The 22,546-nt window shown below is 38.6% G+C and overlaps 1 protein-coding gene and 1 long non-coding RNA gene across 4 annotated transcripts in view; one reads left to right on the top strand and one right to left on the bottom strand.

The window, feature by feature from the left end:
• Positions 1–1,383: 1,383 nt before the first annotated feature.
• ATG10 (autophagy related 10) overlaps positions 1,384–22,546 on the bottom strand; it is a 248,894-nt gene continuing 227,731 nt past the window's right edge. For all 3 annotated transcript variants that reach the window (XM_070465774.1, XM_020903094.2, XM_070465772.1), the window contains 3 exons: positions 2,895–2,992; positions 2,122–2,237; positions 1,384–1,805 (listed from right to left, as the gene is read on the bottom strand). In XM_070465774.1, coding sequence (XP_070321875.1) covers positions 1,768–1,805; positions 2,122–2,237; positions 2,895–2,992 — 252 coding nt within the window. In that variant the 3' untranslated portion in view covers positions 1,384–1,767. The remainder of the gene's footprint in view (positions 1,806–2,121; positions 2,238–2,894; positions 2,993–22,546) is intronic.
• On the top strand, positions 4,352–16,020 carry LOC110143470 (uncharacterized). Its single transcript, XR_002315591.2, has 3 exons — positions 4,352–4,501; positions 15,088–15,196; positions 15,519–16,020. It is a non-coding gene; the product is annotated as an uncharacterized lncRNA (long non-coding RNA).

Below are 22,546 nucleotides of genomic sequence, written 5' to 3'. Positions count from 1 at the left end.
AAGAACGTGAGGATCAGAGAGGGGAAATGGGTTTACTAAGATCACACAGAAGTGGAGTATAGGAGACTGGCTTGCAGCAGCTGTAACCAGTCTTGTTGCTGACTGAAGGAGCTCCGCCTTCATTTTAGCTGGAGAGGAAGCCCTTAGGGAAAAAATTCTCACATTACAGAGAAAGAACCATTACTTTGACAAAACATTTTTCTAATTTTATGACTGTTGGGATAAGAGTCTGTTATTTTACTGCATTCTTTAAAAAAAAAAAAAGGAAACTTTTATCAACCAAAAATTAAAAGTTTAAGTGAAAATAATTCTGAAAAGAAATAGAACTGCTTGAGAAGGACCTAACTGAGGAGGGTGGTCTCCACAACCTTAGAGGAGCTCTTCAGAACTTTTTTTCTGCCAGTGATGAATTTTCAGATCTTTATCAATCAGAGAAAAACCATTTTAAATTAAAAAAAAAAGAAACTACACATTGCTCCCAAGCTGACAGACTACTATCACCTCAGAATCTGTTCACAAAGGACAACTAATATTTCTAGATGAGTACATCATCCACATGACACATTATTACTTTTTTTTTTTTAACCCCAGAAATGACATGGCTTGAGAAATGACTTGCTAAGAAATCTGTGTTTACATTAGGGAGTGTGGGGAGGAAAAATCCCTTGCAGAAGTTGAAAAGATGTTAAGTGGTAAATACCAAAATGCCCAGCAAGCATGTAAGCAGGCTCTCATACCAGCATAAATATGTGCAGCTCAGCGTTTTAAAATTTCTTTTAGCTTTTCCAGCAGTTTAAATTAACCCCTTCTCTACTTCTGCTCCCTGCCTGAGAGTGCAGCCCTTAACCTAGAGACTAACGGGGCTGGCAGGGTCCTCTGTGATTCGCCAGCAGATAATCCCCTCATGCTAACCGCTCCCCACAAGTGGGCTGCCTCTCCAGGTGCCTCATAGAGTCCTTGCTAGCCAGTCTCTTGGGTGAGCCCTGGACAGTGTTAGGAAGTAAGTCCAGCTTGAAGGAGCTGTGCACAGAACTGGAAAAGGCCTACTGGGAGACCAAAACAATACAAACAAATGCAGCTCAAAAGTTACATCCAGAGCAGAACTTCTTCAGGAGCAGGTATCTCAAAATCACCTGGAGGGGCGGTTCCAGAGGGTGGCCAGTGCCTGTAGTTGAGAAAGATCCTCAAATGACTCTAAAGTGCGTCCTTCACTGACAGACACTAATCTAGATGCTCTAAAGAGGTGATTATGTTTTTCTCTTAGTTTAAGACCTTAGCAAGTTAAAATGAAAAACGAAACAGCAACCCCAAACCAAACAGTCCATGGTTCATCTTAATACCTTACTATTAAACTTATTGACAGACTAGGTGAATGACAATCAATTATAAGAAAGGTCACCATTTAATGAATATTTGCTTAATACTTTACCATACTTTCTCACACACTAAGGCTCTCATGCGCTTCTCACAGCGACCTTGTGAGGTATCTTGTTATTCTCAAATCAAAGATGAAGAGAATGAGCCTCAGAGACAGGAGAGAAGAACCTGGAAGTTCCCTGATGATGTCATAGTTTCTATTACCGAACTAGAGCCTTTTTTGCTATTTATAGTAATTTGTGTCTTTGCAGTGTTTCTTCTAAACATAGAGCATATCAGTTGCTGCAGACATTTACTTCCAAGGGGAAAAAAATCCACGTCAGAATCTCGGTGAGCTGAAATCTCACACCATATTGGCCCCATTAAAACCAGGGCCGGCCGCATAAACTCTCAGTGTTCTTCTAAGCTTTTCCGCTCAGTAGAAGAATCTGAAGAATAAGAACAAAAGCCAAGAAAATGAAAGAAGGTTAACAGCAGTAAAGACTTGTTTCAAGAATATCAATTCTAAAATAAAACCACTCAGCTCTGTGGTTGGGTGAGTGTTACTATAGGAAAGTCAAGAGCTTCCTAAATGAGTGGACGCTGGTTGGCTGGAAAACTAAACAAACAAGTCAGTGCCCAGTCTCTTAGAGATGAAGGCAGACTTAATAAATGCTGGGGCCAACAGGGGTGACATATCCAAATGCAAAAGAGACTCCAGGATTTTTGCAACAGGAAACACGGAGCGCAGGCTTCTCTTTTTACCTTGTCCACTGACATTGCCTTCATCGTGAGAGGCTGCTGTGGCATAACTCAGAGGAAGATTCAGCCCGACAGCTGGCCCTACGATGCTCAGCCACGATGTGATGTAGTTGACATTCCTGGGAAGTAAGCGAAACACAGAAAACTCTGTTTCCATCGTGGTTGTTTGAGTGGTAGAAAATCATTTACCAGCTATCAGAGAAACAAGGCTTTCTTCAAAGATGTGTGCTGGTCACTTGGCATCTCAGCATTTCCAAATGCCAATCCATTGCTTGACAGGGACTTGGGGACCAAAGAGGGTGAGCAGCCCCCACTAAAGCAGCTTAAGGGAGGGAGGGTCAAGGCACTGATGCTCTTGACTTCCCTCAATGATTCCAGTTTGACCCAGCTGACAGCATTAGCTAAGGTAGCAGAGTGCAGTGGTGCAGAGTGTGGCTCGGAGGCAAGAGTGCCTGGGTTCACACCCCAGGTTCCACCACTCAACAAGATCTGTGACCTTGACTGAGTCATTTAGGCCCTCTGTGCGTTAGCCTCCTCTGTAAACCAGGTAAAATAATAGTACTTAGCTCACAGGGGTGTTATAGAAATACAGTGCATTAATATATCTGAAATACTTAGAACAATGCCTAGAACACAGTAAAAAAATTCAATCAATGTTAGCCATTATTATTATTACAAAGAATATTTCTTTTATAGTTTAGCTTTTAGAATCACATAAGAAGATTTATACTTTTAAAATAAGACTGAAGCCAGTGTATCTTGATGGTATTTCTTACCTATTGATTTTTTGAGAATTCTTTAACACAGGAGTCATGAATTCACTCGTCTTGCAGGGATGAAGTACAAAAAAGGGGTGTCCAAGTATCGGATGCTCCTGCAAGAAGCAGAGTTGGCCCAGGATTGCTGGCGTGAATTACTTTGAAAAAGTTAAAGTCCATACTCAGGTCTACTCCTTTAAAATAAAAGTTTGTTTTAAATTTCAAATTATTAAATTAAGATATAGATTGATTCCTATTTTAAAGTATAATTCATAACGCAAACATGAGAAAAAGGTTGGTGAGAAGAAATTATTTACTGATAGAGGATGGCACTCAATACAAACTGCAGATACATTTTATCTTGTTTAGTGTTTCCTTTGGTGTTTCCTTTGGCCTATAATTATTCTTCAGCTTTAACTCAAGGATGTCCATGAAGTTCAGGAGTCTGACCATTTGAACAATGCATTTCATTCACCTGTTTGTCAATGGATCAGTTCACTTCAGTCACTCAGTCATGTCCAACTCTTTGCAACCCCGTGGACTGCAGCACCCCAGGCTTCCCTGTCCATCACCAACTCCCGGAGTTTACTCAAACTCATGTCCATTGAGTTGGTGATGCCATCCAACCATCTCATCCTCTGCCGTTCCCTTCTCCTCCCGCCTTCAGTCTTTCCCAGCATCAGGGTCTTTTCAAACGAGTCAGTTCTTCGCATCACGTGGCCAAAGTATTGGAGTTTCAGCTTCAGCAACAGTCAGTGGTAAGGGAACCAACATTATTTGCATATTTTCTTTCTTTTTCTAAATGAGTAATTTGACTGCACTGAGTCTTCACCGCTGCACACAGGCGTCCTCTAGTTGCGGCAGGTGGGGGCTGCTCTTCATCTCCGTGTGCAGGCTTGTCATTGCAGGCTTCTCTTGTTACGGAACACAGTCTTGAGAACCCGCAGGCTTCAGTAGTTGTGGCACACAGGCTTAGTTGCCCCACAACATGTGGAATCTTCCTGTACTAGAGATCAAACCCATGTCCCCTGACTTGGCAAGCATATTCTTAACCACGGGACACCAGGGAAGTCCTCACATATTTTCTTACATAAATTTTGTCAACATGTTAATTCTTTCAGGCCTAACTGCATCCAGGCACATGACCAGTGAGTAGACAGGGTAGAGGATAGGGTGGAAGAGGGGCATGACTGGCACTATTTAAACTGTAGGCTTCCCTGGTGGCTCAGATGGTAAAGAATCTGCCTGCAATGCAGGAGACCCAAGTTCAATCTCCGGGTTGGGAAGATCCCCTGGAGAAGGGAATGGCAACCCACTGCAGTATTCTTGCCTAGGAAACCCCATGGACAAAGGAGCCTAGTGGGCTACAATCCATGGGGTGGCAAAGAGTCAGACACAACTGAGCAACTAACACTTTCACTTAAATTGTACTGCTCTTGTCTGTCTCTCTCTTTCCCTTAGTTTCTCTGCTTATCTATGTCTCTCCTTCTGTCTCTCCCAAGCTTATGGAGCTGTTTCTACAAGTTCCAAGTCCATAAGACAGAACTCCACTGCCTTATAAGAGAATGATTGGATATAAGAGACAGGTCGGACTGCTGCCGGACAAGGGATGTAGACATCATTTGGTAAGCAATGGGGATCCCAAGATGGTTGCTATGTGGTAAGTGATCTATGCATAAATTTGACCAACTTGAAAATAGTTTTTGTTGATAAATTTATAGTTGCTTACATTGTGCATTAGCCATTATGCCAGAGACCACAAACTCCAATACTGTTATGATCTGAATGTTTGGTTCCCACAAATTCATATGTTGAAACCCTAATGTGCAATGGTAGGAGGAGGTAGGGCCTTTGGGAAGTGCTTAGGTCATGAAAGTGAGGGTCAAGAGCCCTCAAGATGAGATGAATGCCCTTATAAAAGAGGCTTCAGAGGGCTAGCATCCCCTTCTTCCATGTAAGCACACAGTGAGCAATCTGCAGGATGGAAAAGGGCCTGAAGATGGAGGGCTAGAGATCTCAACCTGGTCTGACTTCCAGCCTTAAGAACTGTTGTATATCAACTACCTGATATGTGATATTTTGCTATAGCAGCCCAAACAGACTAAGACAACTACCTATGTAGACCAGGCAGGGGACCGGAAGGGGAAAGGCCAGTTAAACGCAGCAGCAGGTGACAAGGACCATGTGGACCCGGAGAGTGTGCCCAGCCAAGCTTGTGCTTGCTACTCCGCTCCAGCCAGCTGTGCCAGGTGGGATGCAGGCTTGGCGTGCCAGGTCTTCCCACTTGTCAAAATAACCTAGACATCCAGATTTTTGTGTAAAACGTCCTAAATTTAAATATTGGCACCATTTGTTAAAAATATGGTGCAGGCCAAATAAAACAAGTCCGTAGGCTAGATTTGGACCAAGGGCTGCCTGGCTTCTTTCCCTGGCTTCTCTTCTCAGCCAGGCCAAGGAGAAGCTGAACTCAGAGCTGTCCATGGAAAGAATCACATCTTGCTGCCTCCACTATCCAATCCCAAAACACTCATGTCTGTGCACAAGTGAACACACATATCCACAATAAATAGGAGGAACAGTTTTACTTGTACGGGTGACCTTGGGTATGAAAAATGAGAGAGAGAGAGAGAGTGTGTGTGTGTGTGTGTGGCAGGGCTGAGTTACTCACTGCAAGTAGGCTGGAGTACAAGTATGTCTCCCTAAAGGGACCACCTCCAGACCTCTCTGCCCAGGGTCCTGATTCCCACACTGAGCTCAAGCCCCCACTCTCCTGCTCTCTTCTACCCCTCATTCCTGTTTCTAACCTGACACTGTGACCACAGCCCAGATATGTTATGCTTATCACCAACTTGATTCTGGCTCCCCTTACTGGCCTTAAACTAATATTTATTAATTCATCACCTATCTAGTGATCATCTCTTACATACCTGCCAGGAATACTTCTGGATCTATCAATAGTTACAGAGATCACTCTAAGATAAACCAAGCCCCTGATCCCATGGAACTTATGTTCCAGTGCAAGAGATAGCCAGTAGCCAGTAAACACATAGAACAAATAAGTAAATAGGATAATCTAGATAATAATAAATGCTATGAATAAAACAAAGCAAGGTAATACAACTTTGGAGGGACTGTGGTAATAATTCAGATTTGGTGAAAGGGAAGGCCTTACTGAAGAGGTGATCTTTAAACAGAGATCAGGATGGCAAGAAAAATCCAACTGTGCAGAGAAACTGGACAAACACAGAGACCATAAAGGGAAATGAGACAGGAAATGTGCAGAGGAAATGCAAAAGAATTTTAGAATTATTCTGAACTAAAAATAATTGCTGTTTATAGAGCTGGGATTTAAAAGGCTAAATTTAGTCTAAATCCTTCTTGGATTACTTGTATAGTAACCAATGCAAGGAATGAAGAGCTGTAACCAAATCTGTGAAGACACGTTTACCTTCTTTAACAGAATGAAAATTAGACCTCCAAGGATGGCGCTGCACAGAACACTCCTAAAGCAGACAGTCAGCTTGGCCATGCATTCTCCACTCCTCCAGGATGCATTCCCCACTTGGCAGCCCTTGATTATCATGGCCACTCCATGGGGAAACTCTCCAACTTTAAACACTTGAGCCCAAGCTTCATGTAGCTGAGGTAGAATGGACTAGTCAATCAAGACTCTACTGAAAGCCTGGGAATACTGAAAGGGTGAAAAACACACAGAACAACAGGGCTGTAAAAGATCCAGAGTGTTACAATACTGGGGCTCTCAGGCCCATTTGAGGGCTTCCCTGATAGCTCAGTTGGTAAAGACTCCGCCTGCAATGCAGGAGACCCCGGTTCGATTCCTGGGTCGGGAAGATCCGCTGGAGAAGGAATAGGCTACCCACTCCAGTATTCTTGGGCTTCCTTTGTGGCTCAGCTGGTAAAGAATCTGCCCGCAATGTGGGAGACCTGGGTTTGATCCCTGGGTTGGGAAGATCCCCTGGAGAAGGGAAAGGTACCCACTCCAGTAATCTGACCTGGAGAATTCCATGGACTATATAGTCCATGGGGTTGCAAAGAGTCAGGCATGACTGAGCGACTTTCACTTTCACAGGCCCATCTGAAGCATGCGGGACAGGAGAGATCTTGGCTGGGCTCTCCCTTTCTGGGATGAGCCTGCATGGTGGATGGAAGCACTCACAATCTCTATGCAAGAGTGTCCTCCAAAACTCTTAACCATTCATGGTTCAGTCTCCTTGAAGAGCTGGAAACTCTCATGAATCATGGCTTCATCACATAGACAAGACCTTGCCTCTTCCTTATAATAGGTCTGTGGCCTAACCTTTATAAGATCCCCAAAGAATAACCATATCAGTGTGTAAGACATCTCCAAGAGATACAGACACAGTTAAAGTTCAGAGGGTCATTTTCTAAGCAGATGTTGGCCTTTGTCACATTGCAGCTCTGCTCATTAGATGCTGCTTAGTAAAGACCTGGACTTGAATCACATCTATTGCTCATTCCATATAGCAAGCAGATAAGAGCAGGCTTGGGATCTGCAGTTAAAAATTGAGCTAAGGCAAACCACTTAATCATTTCATATCTCTGTTTCCTTATCTGATAACTGAGACTAATGACAGCATATACCTCATAGATCCTTCAATGAAAAAGAAGCCAGAAAACCATTCAAAATAGTGCCTAACATAAAATAAGTACTTAGATGGCTATTCCTACTCCATTTATTGATATTTAAATAGATAAGAATAACAACACCTAGACATCCATAATATGACTCAAGTATGTTCTTATAATGCCCTACAACAAAGTCCAATTTCAATATCTAAAAATAAAAAGCTCCTATGTAGTTACGCAGCATAGTTAAAACATCACTGACTAGTGTCTAAATGTTTAGAAACACATGATAACTAATTATAACCAAGGATAGGAAAAGTCTGAATTAGTAAAAAGTCTATGCATGTATAGCAATTAGAATTATCAATATTTTGATGTGTTAGTTGCTCAGTTGTGTCCAACTCTTTGCGACCCCATGGACTGCAGCCTACCAGTCTCCTCTGTCCATGGAATCCTCCAGGCAAGAATACTGCAGTGGGTTGCCATTCCCTTCTCCAGGGGATCTTCCTGACCCAGGGATCAAACCCAGGTCTCCTACACTGCAGGCAGATTCTTTACAGTCTGAGCCACCAGAGAAGACCAATGGTATATATAGTCACTAGAATTACCAATATACTGATAGGACAAATTAATGGAAAATAATTTAAATGAATTTAAATTAAAATAATAGCTCAGGCACTTCAAAAACACTTCAGTAATCTACAACATTTTAATATTCATTTTTCCTCACATAAAAACAGTTACACTAGTATTTAAGGTTATATGCTGATAAAATACATGGTAATGCTTGTGCAAATCACCTTTTTAAATAATAGGGACTTTCTTGCTTTACTGCTTCCTGGTAGCTCAGATGGTAAAGAATCTGGCTGCAATGTAGGAGACCTGGGTTTGATCCCTGGGTGGAGAAAATCCCCCAGAGAAGAGAATGGCTACCCACCCCAGTATTATTGCCTGGAGAACTCCATGGACAGAGGAGTCTGGTGGGCTACAGTCTCTGGGGTAGCAAAGAGCTGGACATGACTAACTGACTAACACTTTCACTTCATTCCTTAGAAGAATTTTCAGAACAGCCTGGACAGTTTGTTAATGCAGGTTTAACCACCTAAGAAATTCTTTGTCTTTTACTATATTAAGAATTTGTATAATTAGACAAAATATATTTAAATGAATGACTGTTTTTAAAAATCAAATGTTTAAATTGTATTTTAAAACTAAAAATTATATTGTTTTGGTAAGATGCTTTGGTTTGAAAAAGTCAGGCAAGTAGATGTTGATCTTGTCAGGAATTATAAAAAGGGGTATTTTGTAATCTCTTGAGAAAAGTTTTATTAATAAATAACAATAGTAGTGGACTTCTAACTACAGCAGGATGACATAGAGGTCAACAAATCTCCTTGAAAAACAAGTATAAAACAGAACAAAATTGTAAAAAAACAATCTTTTCTGGGATGTGAAAATTAACCAAAGGCAAATAAAAATCTTGATAGCTTTTTAAATTCATGAAAAGCTGCTAGAATGTCAAGTTAGACACAGAGGCAGTCTGCAACCTTCTTGCCTAGAAATACTCCCTTACCAACTCCACCCTCCACCCGGCTCCATCAACAGGGAGGTTTTGCGGGAGTGGAGCCAGCGACTGGAGAACCAATGGCAGAGCCGCCATCAGGGCTGACTTGCACATGTGCAGGGGAGGTACAAGAAGGCCTGATGAAAAGTAAAAGCTGATGACGACTTGACCATTAACGAAGTTTGGATGGGCTCCCAGCCCACATACACGGCCAGGAATAAATGAAGGAAACCTTGTAGGCTTGAGGTATACAAGCACAACCTCTGATCACTAGCTAACCAACAAGGTAAGCAGACCGAGCTGGCGACCTCTCGGAAACCAGGCAACATGAACATTAAGAATGAAAGACAAAATAGAGACATCAATGGCCACATTTAAAGAGTAGGCAAATTCAGCAGATAAAATCTATGAAAGCTACTAAAACAAACAAACAAAAATAATAGCAACAACAACAAAAAGGCAATCCTCAGAGAAAAATACTGGAATCCAGAATTCCTTTCTGTATTATCGAAAATGTCCTGCTGAGCCGTCAGGGAAGCCCTCAAAGAAATTTATGAGATATCAAAGAATCAAAACAGATGCACACTAAGGGGAGAAAGTCCTTTAATAATAACTGACTCTGAGTGGGCCTGATTATTGGATTTAAAAAAATTCAAAGCAGCTGTTAAAACATGTTTGAAGAACTAAAGAAAACCATGTTCAGAGTTAAAAGGAAAAAATTATGATAATGACTCTGCAAATAAGTAATCTCAATCAAGGAACACAAACTATAAAAATAACCAAATAAAATTTTGGAGTTGTAAAGTATAATACAGAAATAGAAAACTCACTAGATGGTTCAACAGTAGATATGAGATGCCAATAAAAAGAATTAATGAATTTGAAGATATATTAATAGAAATTATACAATTTGAAGAAAAAAATGAAGAAGAAAGAACAAATCCTCAGAGATCTGTGGGACAATACCAAGTATACCAAAAAACCTGAAGTAGGAGTCTGAAAAGGAGAGAAGAAAGAGGCAAGGAAAATATTTGAAGAAACACTAGCTGAAAAGTTCTTAACTTTGATGAAAAACATTTAATCTACAGATACAAGCAGACCAACAAACCCTAAGTAGAAACACAGAAATCCACACCTAGACATATTACAGTTAAATGGCTGAAAGCCAAAGATAAGAGGAAATCTTAAAAGTAGCAAGAAAGTAATAATTCATCATTTAAAGAGAAATAAAAGCACAATAATGGCTGGTTTCTCATCAGTCCAGCTTCCCTGGTGGCTCAGAGGTTAAAGCATCTGCCTGCAATGTGGGAGACCCAGGTTCGATTCCTGGGTCAGGAATATCCCCTGGAGAAGGAAATGGCAACCCACTCCAGTATTCTTGCCTGGAGAATCCCATGGATGGAGGAGCCGGGTAGGCTACAGGCCACAGGGTCGCAAAGAGTCGGACACGACTAAGTGACTTCACTTTCTTTCTTTCACTTTCTCATCAGTCCAGACAGCAGCAGAAAGACATATTCAATGTCTTAGGGGGAAAACCCTAGGCCTGTCAATCAAGATATCCGTATCCAGCAAAACTGTCCTTTAAAAAAATGAAGGTAATATAAATACATTCCAAAGGAACAGACTGAGAGAATCCCTTGCTAACTGGCTTGCCTTATGCTAAAGGAAGTTCTTCAGGCAATAATACCAGAGGGTAACTGAAATCCACAGGAAAAAATAAAAAGCATCATAAATGGTAAACATAAAAGGTGAGCTAAGTATTTTTTCTTCTCTTAGTTACTTTAATAGACAGGATTATATAAGCAAAAATTATAATACTGTAGTGTTGGGCTTATAACATACATAGATGTAGTATATATGACAATAATAGCACAAAGGAAGGGAGGGAATAGAACTATATTGAATGAAGTCACTATTATTTTAGCCAAATTAAATCAGTAGTAATTTATATTTCTAGTGTTAGAATGTTAGCAAGAGTATTGTTTTTGAGAGCATTTAGAACCCAAATGAAGGCTGAGCACCAAAGAATTGATGCTTTTGAACTATGGTGCAGTCATAAAGCACCACTCTTGAGAGTCCCTTGGACTGCAAGGAGATCAAACCAGTCAATCAAAAAGGAAATCAACTGTGAATATTCATTGGAAGGACTGGTGCTGAAGCTGCAGCTCCAATACTTTGGCCACCTGATTTGAAGAGGCAAGTCACTGGAAAAGACCCTGATGCTGGAAAAGATTGAGAACAAGAGGAGAAGGCGGTGACAGAGGATGAGATAGTTGGAAGGCATCACTGACTCAATGGACATGAGTTTGAGCAAACTCAGGAAGACAGTGAAGGACAGGGAAACCTGGCGTGCTGCAGTTCATGGGGTCAAAGAGTCAGACATGAGTTAGCGACTGAACAACAACAACAGAACCCAAAAGTTACTTTTTGTTAATAAATAAATCATTGAAGTATATTCTTAATCATGACCACTCTTCTAGCAACATGTTAAAAGTACCATATTTAATTATGTGGTTAAACTATTTATAGTAAACACCCAATGCTTTCTCAAATCAGCTTCTCTTTTGGTAAATTAACCAAATCACTAATTACTTTTCAAATGCAGATGGAAAATTAATTTTTAAAATACTCAAAATAAATCCTTGTTTCTATACATAATACTACTGAATACAGGGCTTTGAGTTATTAAGAATATAATAACAGGTATATAATGTAGAAAATAGTTTCCTCGATGTGATTAGAATTTATATATTCCTTCATTCATTCATTTAGCAAACATTAAGTTTTCTTGTCTGATAATTTACATAGTGATTTAACCCTAACTAAAAGGCAAAAGATCTGTAATTTTTAAATGTAATTAATCTTCTGGATATCTTACTGCAGCAGAAGTGAAAGAATTTAAAGTTAGCCTTGTGACTTAAGCTAATACTATTTTTCAGTAATAGTCAATGAGCTGATCCTGCTAGCCAAGCAATTCTGTATTCAGACAAAGTAAGGTAGAGAATTTACAAATAATTTGAGGCATTTGATCAGTGTAGACAATCTGGATAATATTCTTCAAAAGCCATTTTTCTGCAATAGTGATTTTTTAAGGCTTATGCTATCAGGAAAGATTATCTGCATTTTCTACTTTCTCCTTCAGACAGCCAGAATCAGAGATGAAAGCATCTTTAGTTGGTTTAGGAATTATGTGTTGGAGTTCAAGAAAATCTAAAATCCTACACCTTATTTGTTTAACATACCATTTTCAGAAATGGAAGAACATCAAAAACTGTCAGGATCTTTTTAGTGACATTTCTTAGATCAATTCAGAAGGTAAATTTGTGTGAAAGTGCTACCATCTGCTGTCAGTACTAATGAACTGATGCAAATCTGCACTGAGAAAAATGTCAGTGTGGAAATGCATGCAGCCAATGAACTGTGTTAGGCTTACAACTCAATAAACACTTCTACTGGAACAAAGTTCTGCTAAATGGTTTTCCGTGAAAATAGAAATGATGGGTCAGATTTCTATCTCTGTAACACCAGAGAAGTTATAGTGGCACATTCTCTTAGGAAATTTAATTTAGCAATGGTTAAATGTCTCATAAAATAAGTCTGACATGAATACTGTGAATTGGTTTCAGAACTATTAGATACAACTATCACAAGGAAATGATAATTCTGCACCTTCATTCTTACATCTAATAAATATGATGAGTTACTTGGTTCATTTCTTAATTTTCTTGGCTCTCTAGGACATCACAAATATAATTTCATGTGCTAAGCTTTCATCTACTTTCATATTCCAGACTGATCAAATTTGCCTTCCGCTCTGGGTATGTTCCTTAGAAATAAAGAAGGGTATTTTCCCGTTCCTTCCCCTGGAGGCTGGGAAAATGGCCATTGAGTGTCTACATTATCAGGTACTGTGCTAAGAGCTTTGCAGGGTCACCTTTCCCAGTAACTCTTTGAAAGTGAAAAATGAAAGTGAATCCGCTCAGTCTTGTCTGACTTTTTGCGACCCCGTGGGCTGCAGCCTACCAGGCTCCTCCATCCATGGGATTCTCCAGGCAAGAATTCTGGAGTAAGCTACCATTTCCTTCTCCAGGGGATCTTTTTTGAGATAGGCCTTAGTATTGCCACTGTGGAGAAACAGTTTCAAGAGATTATGCCTTACAGTCATCCAAGTGAGCATCCAAACTGCATGGCCATACATAGCACCCTCTCATCCCACTGATCAGAGCTAGTGTCAAGGATTGCCCCTAGATTCAATCCTCTACAGTCCACCTCTTCAAATATCTATTTTTAAAATTTCAAATCAAATCCCTGTCATATGTGTCTTTTGCTGATCTTCTCTAAGTTTCTTCTTCAAAGAAACTGTTTTACTACTTTAATCATTTATTTTTATTATTGCCCTTCATATAATTTGTTTGGTTTTTCTTATTCACTTATATTACTTCTTTAGTATCTTTTGAAGATATTGATTCTTTCCATTCATTCAACCATCATAGTGAGCCCTGGGTCAAATGTTAGTAACACAGTGGTACATAAACAGATTACCCCTGATCTTCTAGAAGTTGCTGAAATATTCAAACTATTTTTTATTTCCAGATTGCTATTTGTTGTTAAATTTTGTTCATGATAATTTAGCTATGAAATGCAATATTAAATAATTAAATGAATAATTTTTCTCCTGCTATTTCTTTCATCATTTTTATGCTTAAAAAATCCTCTTTAGAATTAGAAAACCAGATACTTACCTATATCTATGTATAATTTATCATGAAACTACTTGCTGTTTGCCAAAGACAATTCTTTTTCTTACCTCCAGGGCTTTGGCCATACACGTGTCTCTGCCTGGAACAGCCCTCCTTTCTCTCTTACCTACTAATGTCCTTTGCTTCCCTATAGATCTCAGCTTTCTTTTCCCCAACCCTGAACCAGGTACCCTCCCTCTGTGTTCTCACTGCACCCATGCCTAAGTCTACTGCTTAATTCCACACTGTCTTATACAGGAAATTGACTGTTTACAGGAATCCTCCTCTAATTTCTTGAGGGCAGAAGAAATATTCCTATTACTATTTTAACCTCAACATCCAGGATAGTGCCTTTTGTCTGGTGGTCACTCAACAATTATTTGTAGAATTACTGCATAAACAAAGACATCCTCCTGTGCCAAAGTAAACTGATGCTGGATATGCAGCCTGTTCTATAAAGGAGAATATTTGTGCAGGAGCCACCAATAACCCCTATGCTTCTGTGGGAACATGAAAGAGACCGAGACATTTTCTCTCCTTGGCATAAAACCAGGGAAAGCACTTCCTGTACACTTACAAGAGTCCTCAGATAAGAATTTCAATATCTGTTTTCTGAAATATTTCCTCCAAAATGTATATAAGAACAGAGGAAAGAGTTTGAAGGCATGGTTAGGAGTAACTTTCTACATAAAAAACTTATGTCAACTATGCAATATATTCTAAAATCTACCAGTTTCTACATAAAAATAATATCCTTTATTGTCATTTTTTAGAAACTGATGCAAGATGCATATTTTAGTTCTGTGAATTAGCCTACCCTCTGCCATACCACCTTATTCCCCTAAGTTTCTTACTCACACTCAGAAGCAGATCAAATACTATTAGAACATATAGTAAGATCATGCCATTCTACTTAACTCACTCCTTTATTACTTCATGCAATTTTTGCCCATGCATTCAATAAACATCACTGAATACCTATTGTGGGTAAGAAGCCATGCTGAACACTCGTCTATCTATCTATCCATCCACTCACTCATTTATTCAACAAATATTTATGGAGCTGTTCTATGCACCAGGCACTATTCCAGGCACTGGAGACATAAGCATACTTGAGACAGAAGCAAAATCTGCTCTCACAGAGTTTATATTTAGTTTGAGGTACTAGAAAGATATAAAACAACATTCTATTATCTCAATCCTTGAGGTTCTGTTCCACATCCAGGACTGAAAGTCCCAGATTTAGGGCAGAGTTCCAAAGATAAAACAAGTTTGTCACTACTCACTTCCCTTCCTTTAGGATTTATAAAGAGAATGGAAAAGCAGATCCCCAGACAGAACAGCAGTGTCATCTGGTCTAATGATGGGAGATGGATAACAGGACTTGTGACCCAGAAAAAGAAAAACTGGTAAGAGGGACACCTTTTGTGGAGAGATTTATTTTCCCCCCATCATTTTGAAAGGAGGCCTGGGGAGGCTTCATACTCCACAGAAAAGTGTGTAGGCGGTCACAGTGGCCCTCGCATAGAATGAAATGCTCCCCACTGTAGGATGGAGGGTGTCCTGAGGAAGGCAGGTAATTGTCTGAGGCCAGAGAGGAGCTCATCAGTAAACTAAAGGAAAACCATTACACAGAGGTGGCCAGTCCTGAGACGCCACACATGGAATGAAACTCATGGAATCCAGGTATCACGAGATAGTATCACTATTAATACTATTTTCACCCTGCAGATCTACTGCTTATTGTAGTTGTGCAACATCTATGCTATATTGAATGCTCTGCAATGGGAAACACCAAGATGAATACAAGATGTATACATTTTCATGGCCGAGAGGGACCTTGAGTCAAATGAAACAGGCCATCTCTTCTCATTTCTCCCCATGCTGCGTTAGGACATCTAATTCAGAAATCACTGTAATACAACATTTAAAACGCACAAACCCAGGAATATGGGAACTCAGAGAAAGAAAAGCTCACTTCTGATGAAGGAGAAATGAGTGGCAGAGATTTCCTGAAGATGTGGTATTTAACCTGGTACAGACCCTAGAGGATGGGCTTGAAGCATCCAAGAGGACTTGGAGCAGAGGAAGAGTGTGGCCACAGAACTGAAGACAGAAAGAGGCTACTCTCAGTTTAACGGGAAGGGAATGAAGTGAGAGGCACACAGACTACCTACCATCTTTTGGAAAAGACTAACAAGTTTGGTGAATTAAAGAAAAAAATGCCTATTATTTGTTGTTGTTGTTTGCTTGGGTTTTTCATTTGTTTATTTTCTTTTGTTTGATGTGCTGTTAAATGATCGAGGCAATCCCTGTAAATTCCGAAGTATTTACTGGAAGTAATCAACACTGACACAAGACAGAGAAGTAAGGTTTAAAGTTCAATCCTCTCTTACACTAAGAAGAGACAGGGAAAAGGAGGGTAAGAAGATACATTCTAGTACACACTTCTAGCCCTATTAAGTGCATGAGGATATAGTTAGAAAGACAGTGAGAAAAAAAATTTTTTTAATATGTGGAAAGAAATGAAAGTCTTGCCCAAGTACTCGAGAAAGGTCCCCCAAGCTATGCTTTGCTCTGGCTGCACCTGTTGATACTTGGTGACCAGTTAATTGGGAATAAAATTCTAATGGTGTCTGGGAAGGTGGATTTTTAAAAAACAGAACAGTTCATCAAATTTGTATGTTACACAGAAGCCACCAGGCTTCCTAGAATTTTTATTAAAAATTACAGACATCAGAGCAATAGTCCACAGACACCACCTCCTCTACTAACAAAAACTTTCCTTTCATGGCTCCAGAGAAAGTCCAGAAACGAATTCTCCCACCCCTGCGTAAATCTACAAAGAGCTCCCTCCTTAGGCTGCTAACAGCCCCAACTGCAACCCCTGGCTTACAGAGCAGAGTTTTAATATATTTATAGAGTCTATATGAGGTGTTGCTTTAAGCAACACCATTAATATGCCAGAACTCTGAGTTCTCAAACTTATTCAGTTATCAATTTGTTGTACATAATTTAATCTCTCTGTATTTTGAAATGCAAAATGGAAATAGCACTGCTGATACTTCACAGGGTGAAAGGAGATAACCAACACGACCATTATAAAGCTTGCTGGGGGAAAAAAGAGCTTATGTAAATGTCTATTAATTAAACAGGAACGGCTGCACAACTAGGTCAGGCATGATGATAAGACTGAACAACCCACCCCAGCCATCAGCATCAAAAGGAAGAAATGAACATTTAATCCTAATAGCACTTGTTGGTTGCATTTTATAAAGAATATTAAATTGTAATATTCTGTAACATAACAATAGCATATTTCAGACCATCCTCAAAGAAGTCTTTGATAGAACATAAACTTATTAGAGACAACAGCCAAAAACAAAAACACAAGCCAATTACTAATGAAGAAGTTGTAAAAAGCTAATCAAAGCTCTCATCCAGAGAAAATGAGAAAATCTGAGCTCAGAATGATTTTGTATATTGATGAGATTTTTATATAGCATCATGGAAAGAAAAATAAAGCAGATTTAAATGAAGACAAAAAAGACGTTGAGTCTCTGTTAAAAACCCTTGTTAAGTTCCTTATCAATGTTTTTATTAAAATGTTCTGTTCGGGGAGAAACACCGATTTTTCAAAGATATCTGATGGGTGGTACTGGCAGTACAGGACACACTCACTTCCTGTCTCTCCAGTCAAATCCCTGTGTTTGGAGGGCCACACAGAACCTTCATTCAGCCTCACCCATTTTGTAGAAATTTGCTCATAGAGGTGTCTTATCGACCCCTCAGGTACTGAGAAATTATGGCTCCAAGACTCATGTCCAGACTCAAGAACAGAACTTAGACTTTCCCTACCAGTGAAGCCTGCTAAGATTAAATGCAGACTCGAACATGAAACAAATTGCAGGCATTACATTTATTCTATTTTTGTCTTAAAGGAAAACAATCAGGAGCCTGTGCTTTCCAAGCATTAATTTCCACCCCACCCCCACTACATTATATAACAGTGACAATTTGGGGCTTACTAAGTTTATTACTGGGATACTCACTAAAACAGTGACACTACTTTAGACAATGTTGAGGTATAATAAAGTGGTGAATCAGCAATCAGAAAAGTCAAGGATTTTCAAGGACAAACTCACAAAACAGCCTAATTTATTGATAACTAGATATTAATGTCTGGCAAATATCACATAGAAAGATGTTGTAAGAGCAAAATAAAATAGCAATCTATTAGTACAATTATTTTTAGGATGATGTCAAAATTCTAAAGCAACAGAAAAACATACAGATTAATCTTTAAGATGGATTTTTAAAATATCACAATGCTTCTCTTTATATAATCAGTATAAATTTCTACCAAAAGCACCCCCATTCATAGGTAACAGTTATTTCCTTCATGATTCTTACCCAGTTTTGATAATAAAAATACTCATTTTATTCACAGAAGCAGACACCTGAAGCAGAGAGTGATTTAAGTTAAAATCAGTTTTTCTCTTTAGAAATGTTTGAAAGAAAATTCCTAAGAGATGTGATAAACCCATTAAAAAACCTATTACTCATCTAATAATGAAAAATGTTAATTTAGCTACAATGAGATATTTCTCCCACTTTTTAGACTACCGTTTGAAACCAGGTAACAGAAAAATGCTACTAATAGACTACAGTATTATAAATAAACTACAGTATTACAAAACCATATTCTTCAATATAAAAATATAATCATAGTTTTTTTTCAGGCAATAACTATATCCTGGTATTTTGCAAACATAGGTAAGAAAGAGGAAAAAATGATACATATGGGCAAGAATGGCAGTTTTTCTTTTTTTTTTAATTTTATGTATTTATTTGGCTGCTCTGGGTCTTAGTTGTAGCATGTGGGATCTAGCTCCCTGACCAGGGATCAAACCTAGGCCCTCTGCACTGGGAGCTCAGAGTCTTAGCCACTGGACCACCAGGGAAGTCCCAAGAATGGCAGTTTTTCATATTAAAGATTAAAGATTTTTTATATTAAAAATAAAAGCAACTTAATAATGTTAGGATAAAAAAAATTACACTCTAGTCCTATTTCTTGACCAAACATTTCTCCATAGTAACTTGTCAGAATCTTAAAAACTAATTTTTATGGTTTGGATCTAGCTCTGTATTTTCTAGACAATAAAGTCCAGGACCCCAAAAAAGAGTCTAAAATTGAAAAAGAAAATTGATACCAGGAAATACACAGACTTTCCACATGAACTCAGGAGTGAATCTGGATTTAAAGACTGAGCACTGAGCTCACCATTATTTCCTCCCCATGGTCCTTCAAACCAGCAAAGTCAATAAATCTCATGACTGCTTCAGACTAGGTCATCTTCAACTCCTTCTTTTTCTTCCTCTTAAAGGTTGATTTCTTCTCAGTTTCATTGACATCTACCTACCCACCATTCTATCATTCAAAGTTATGTATACAGTGAATATATAATTTTATGATTCAATTTTCCCTTTACCTCTTCACATTATTTCATATAATGAAATATATTCCTATATTTTCCATAATCCTCATAACTTCACTTTTAGCTATAAAACATTCCATCTGACTAATATATCATAATAGATATTCCACTGTGAGACATTTAGATTATTTTACAGGTTTATATTGTTATAAACTGTGTGCATGTATGTGCGTAAAATAAAATTTCAGGAAGGAGTAAAAACAGTGGGGATATTTACATGGCTATTGATCTGTATTATTACACTTCCCTCCAAAATGATTAAACTAATTAATATTTCCACCAACACACACTGTTCCACTACCCCCTCACTGTTTCAAGTAGCACTGCCCGCCCTAATGTTACAGATTAAACCATCCTTTGAGATACTTCACAAAAGCATCACAGATGCTACAAAGACTTGTAGCGATCAGCTTAGGCTTTATGCCACTTCTGACTTGGCCATAGGATGCAACCCTTGGGAATTACTGACTTGATTTAGGAGAACATATGGAAGAAGACTTAGGGCTCAGAATGGGGTTGGGTAACTCTCTTGAAAGTTTGTAAACACGTCATGTCCCTGGATACTGCTTTTCCAAATTGGCTGAGGGAGGGTCAGCAGTTTTTGAGGCGTGGTGTGCCAATGCCCGAGCTCTCAGAGCGGGCTTGCATTATCCGAACTGAGTCTCCAGCAAGTTGGTACTTGGGTCTCAGAGGGTCATGAAAATAGGCCAGCAGAAATCACATTAACTAAACCTTATGCTCTCCTCAGCTTCTGTGCCAACTGGTATAAATATGGCTACAGTATTATCATATCACTCTTCTAAGAGCTCTACTTTCCTTGCCAAGGGTCTGGAAGATAATGTTAAGTGAGAAAACCAGCACGCAAAATTGTACGTTCATTATGGTTACAACTGTGAGTATGATGACATGAAACTTACCCAGGAAGAAAATGGCATCTAAAACTTTCATTTTGAGGCATGGCATGAAATAAGAATGAAAACTAAAACTGTGCACATCAAACTGATACAAATATAGTTGAAAGTAGGCACACCTGAGGGCATACACCCTTTCTTCAACACTTAATTTTTTTACACAGCGAGTTCCTCATGAGGGGGCCGTTCATTCTTTCCTGTCCTAGCTGGTGCTCCTCCAGAAGCAGGAAGTTGCCTTTTCCAGCATGAGGTAAAATTCACAGTGTCCACCCAACAGTACAGCCTCCCTATTTCTGCCTCAACAGGATCCAGTCTGACAGAGCACCTTCTGTAAGTAGATCAAATGACAAACCCAGCTCCCCCTTCCAAGGCAGGGTCTCTCTCCCAGGCATTACTAACCAACCCGGGAGCACAAATGCGCAGTCTCCACACTGACCTACTGTGAGGCACCAGAGATGCTCAGCCAAACTGGTCTACACAGAAACTGAATTTCTACCAGAAGAGTATCAAAATTCTAGGATTTTACTTTCCAAACTTGATTAGGATGATATTATAATATCTTTATACCTATATTCTTAATATCTAGTATTCAGAAAACATAAATTATAAAGGCAATTTTATACCTCTACTTTCACTTACACCATTACTCTGATTTATAATGTTTTATTCCAGTGACTGATGTTTTTGCTTGCACACACCTACATTTTAGAAATATGTATCTACAAACCCCAAGGCACAAAGTTGTCCTCTAAAATTTTTCATTAAATAGTTGCAAAGGATATAATTTCCAGTATATTTTAAATATAAACAATTTAAAAAACATACTATTTTACTTAAGCATTCAATGTTAAATAATACAGCTGTCACTCTCCTAAAAGCACTCAATCAAAAATAAATGCCCCAGTGTTATTGACGATTCCTATCATCATTCATTTTAAAAATATATGAACAAATGGATAGTTCATATTTTTCTCCTTGAATTCATCTCCATTCTGTTTCACTCAAAGAACTTTATCCTAATGTATATTTTATGGTTAAAAGCTTTTTATTGATCACATTCTTGTAAACAAAAAATAGAAAGGAAAAAAAATAGAAAGGAGTTTATTTTCCAAAATTTCCTGTGACCATTTTGCTCTAGGTATTAACTAAAATGTATGATTGAGTTCTCATTATAATTATTAGTAGCACTCAGTTGAGCAAAGCAAAATATTATAAAATTTGATATATAAACATATAAAGTGAAATATTTTTTGAAATCATAGGTTAACAGCATCAGTTTGTACTATAGTTCATACTTTTTTAAAATATGTGTTTGAATTTACTTAATTCTCACAATACCCTTATTATTATTACCCCCATTTTATAGACATAGAAGCTGAGGTTGAAAAAGCTTAGACTCCTCAAGGTCTCAGAGCCTGTATCCACAATGCTCCCTGGTTCTACAGTCCAGGCACTTAACCACAAGTCAGTATTTCCTGGCTCTTAAAAACATGGATTGGGTCCGGAAGAGTGAAGCAACATACCTGTGGTAAAGGATGGGGTGTGCTGTATGCCTTTGTCTTTCACAGTGGGAGAAAGGTAAGAAGGGGAGGTGGGGAGGAAAATCTCCATAAGGAGCTTTCAGGCAGATAAATTTTATGAGAGCATATGTATGGAAGTAGAAGATCTGGAAATTAATTCCTGTAAACCTCTCTATACCCACATATGCTTTGGGATGACTTCACATCCACTCAGGGGTACATATACTCCAGTTTGAATGCTATTGGTCCACTCAATCTCTGACACAATAAAAATTAGAGAAGGTTTTGTGAAACATTTGGAATGCCTTTGAAACAAAATTTAATTAAAATTTAAATTATTTTAACCCTTGAATTTTATTTTAAAATGGCAGTTAATTTTCATAATTTGGAAGGACACAAATGCTAAAATGTTATAGGAGAGTAATAAGCATAACTATAATCCACATGGTAGGTTTATAATGATTAGATGTAATGCATGAAAAGATAGCAGGTCAGTAATAGAGCCATGCATCAAATGCTCCTCTCAAAATCTTTATTTGCATTTCTATTACTGAAATCATTTCCTAATAATGAAGTTGCCATGAGAGAAGCTCCATTACTAAGGAATCACTGTTACAGAAACAACATTACTAAAGCATTGCTATGTACAGGAACTTTTATTAGGATGATACAAGTTATATATCATTGTAATAAAGCTTCCATTATAATCCTAATTGCATAAAGCTGTGTTTGAGTTTAGCAATGCTAGAGCTGTAGGACTTTTAATAAAGTATCAAAATAATGCTTTGGTAATAGGATTGTTTAGGATACTAATACTTCAGGGAAGGCTC

The sequence above is a fragment of the Odocoileus virginianus genome, chromosome 3 (genome assembly GCF_023699985.2).
Source record: "Odocoileus virginianus isolate 20LAN1187 ecotype Illinois chromosome 3, Ovbor_1.2, whole genome shotgun sequence".
NCBI lineage: Eukaryota > Metazoa > Chordata > Mammalia > Artiodactyla > Cervidae > Odocoileus > Odocoileus virginianus.
Note: the sequence above shows the minus strand (reverse complement) of the source record. Positions and strands in the feature narration are given on the sequence as shown.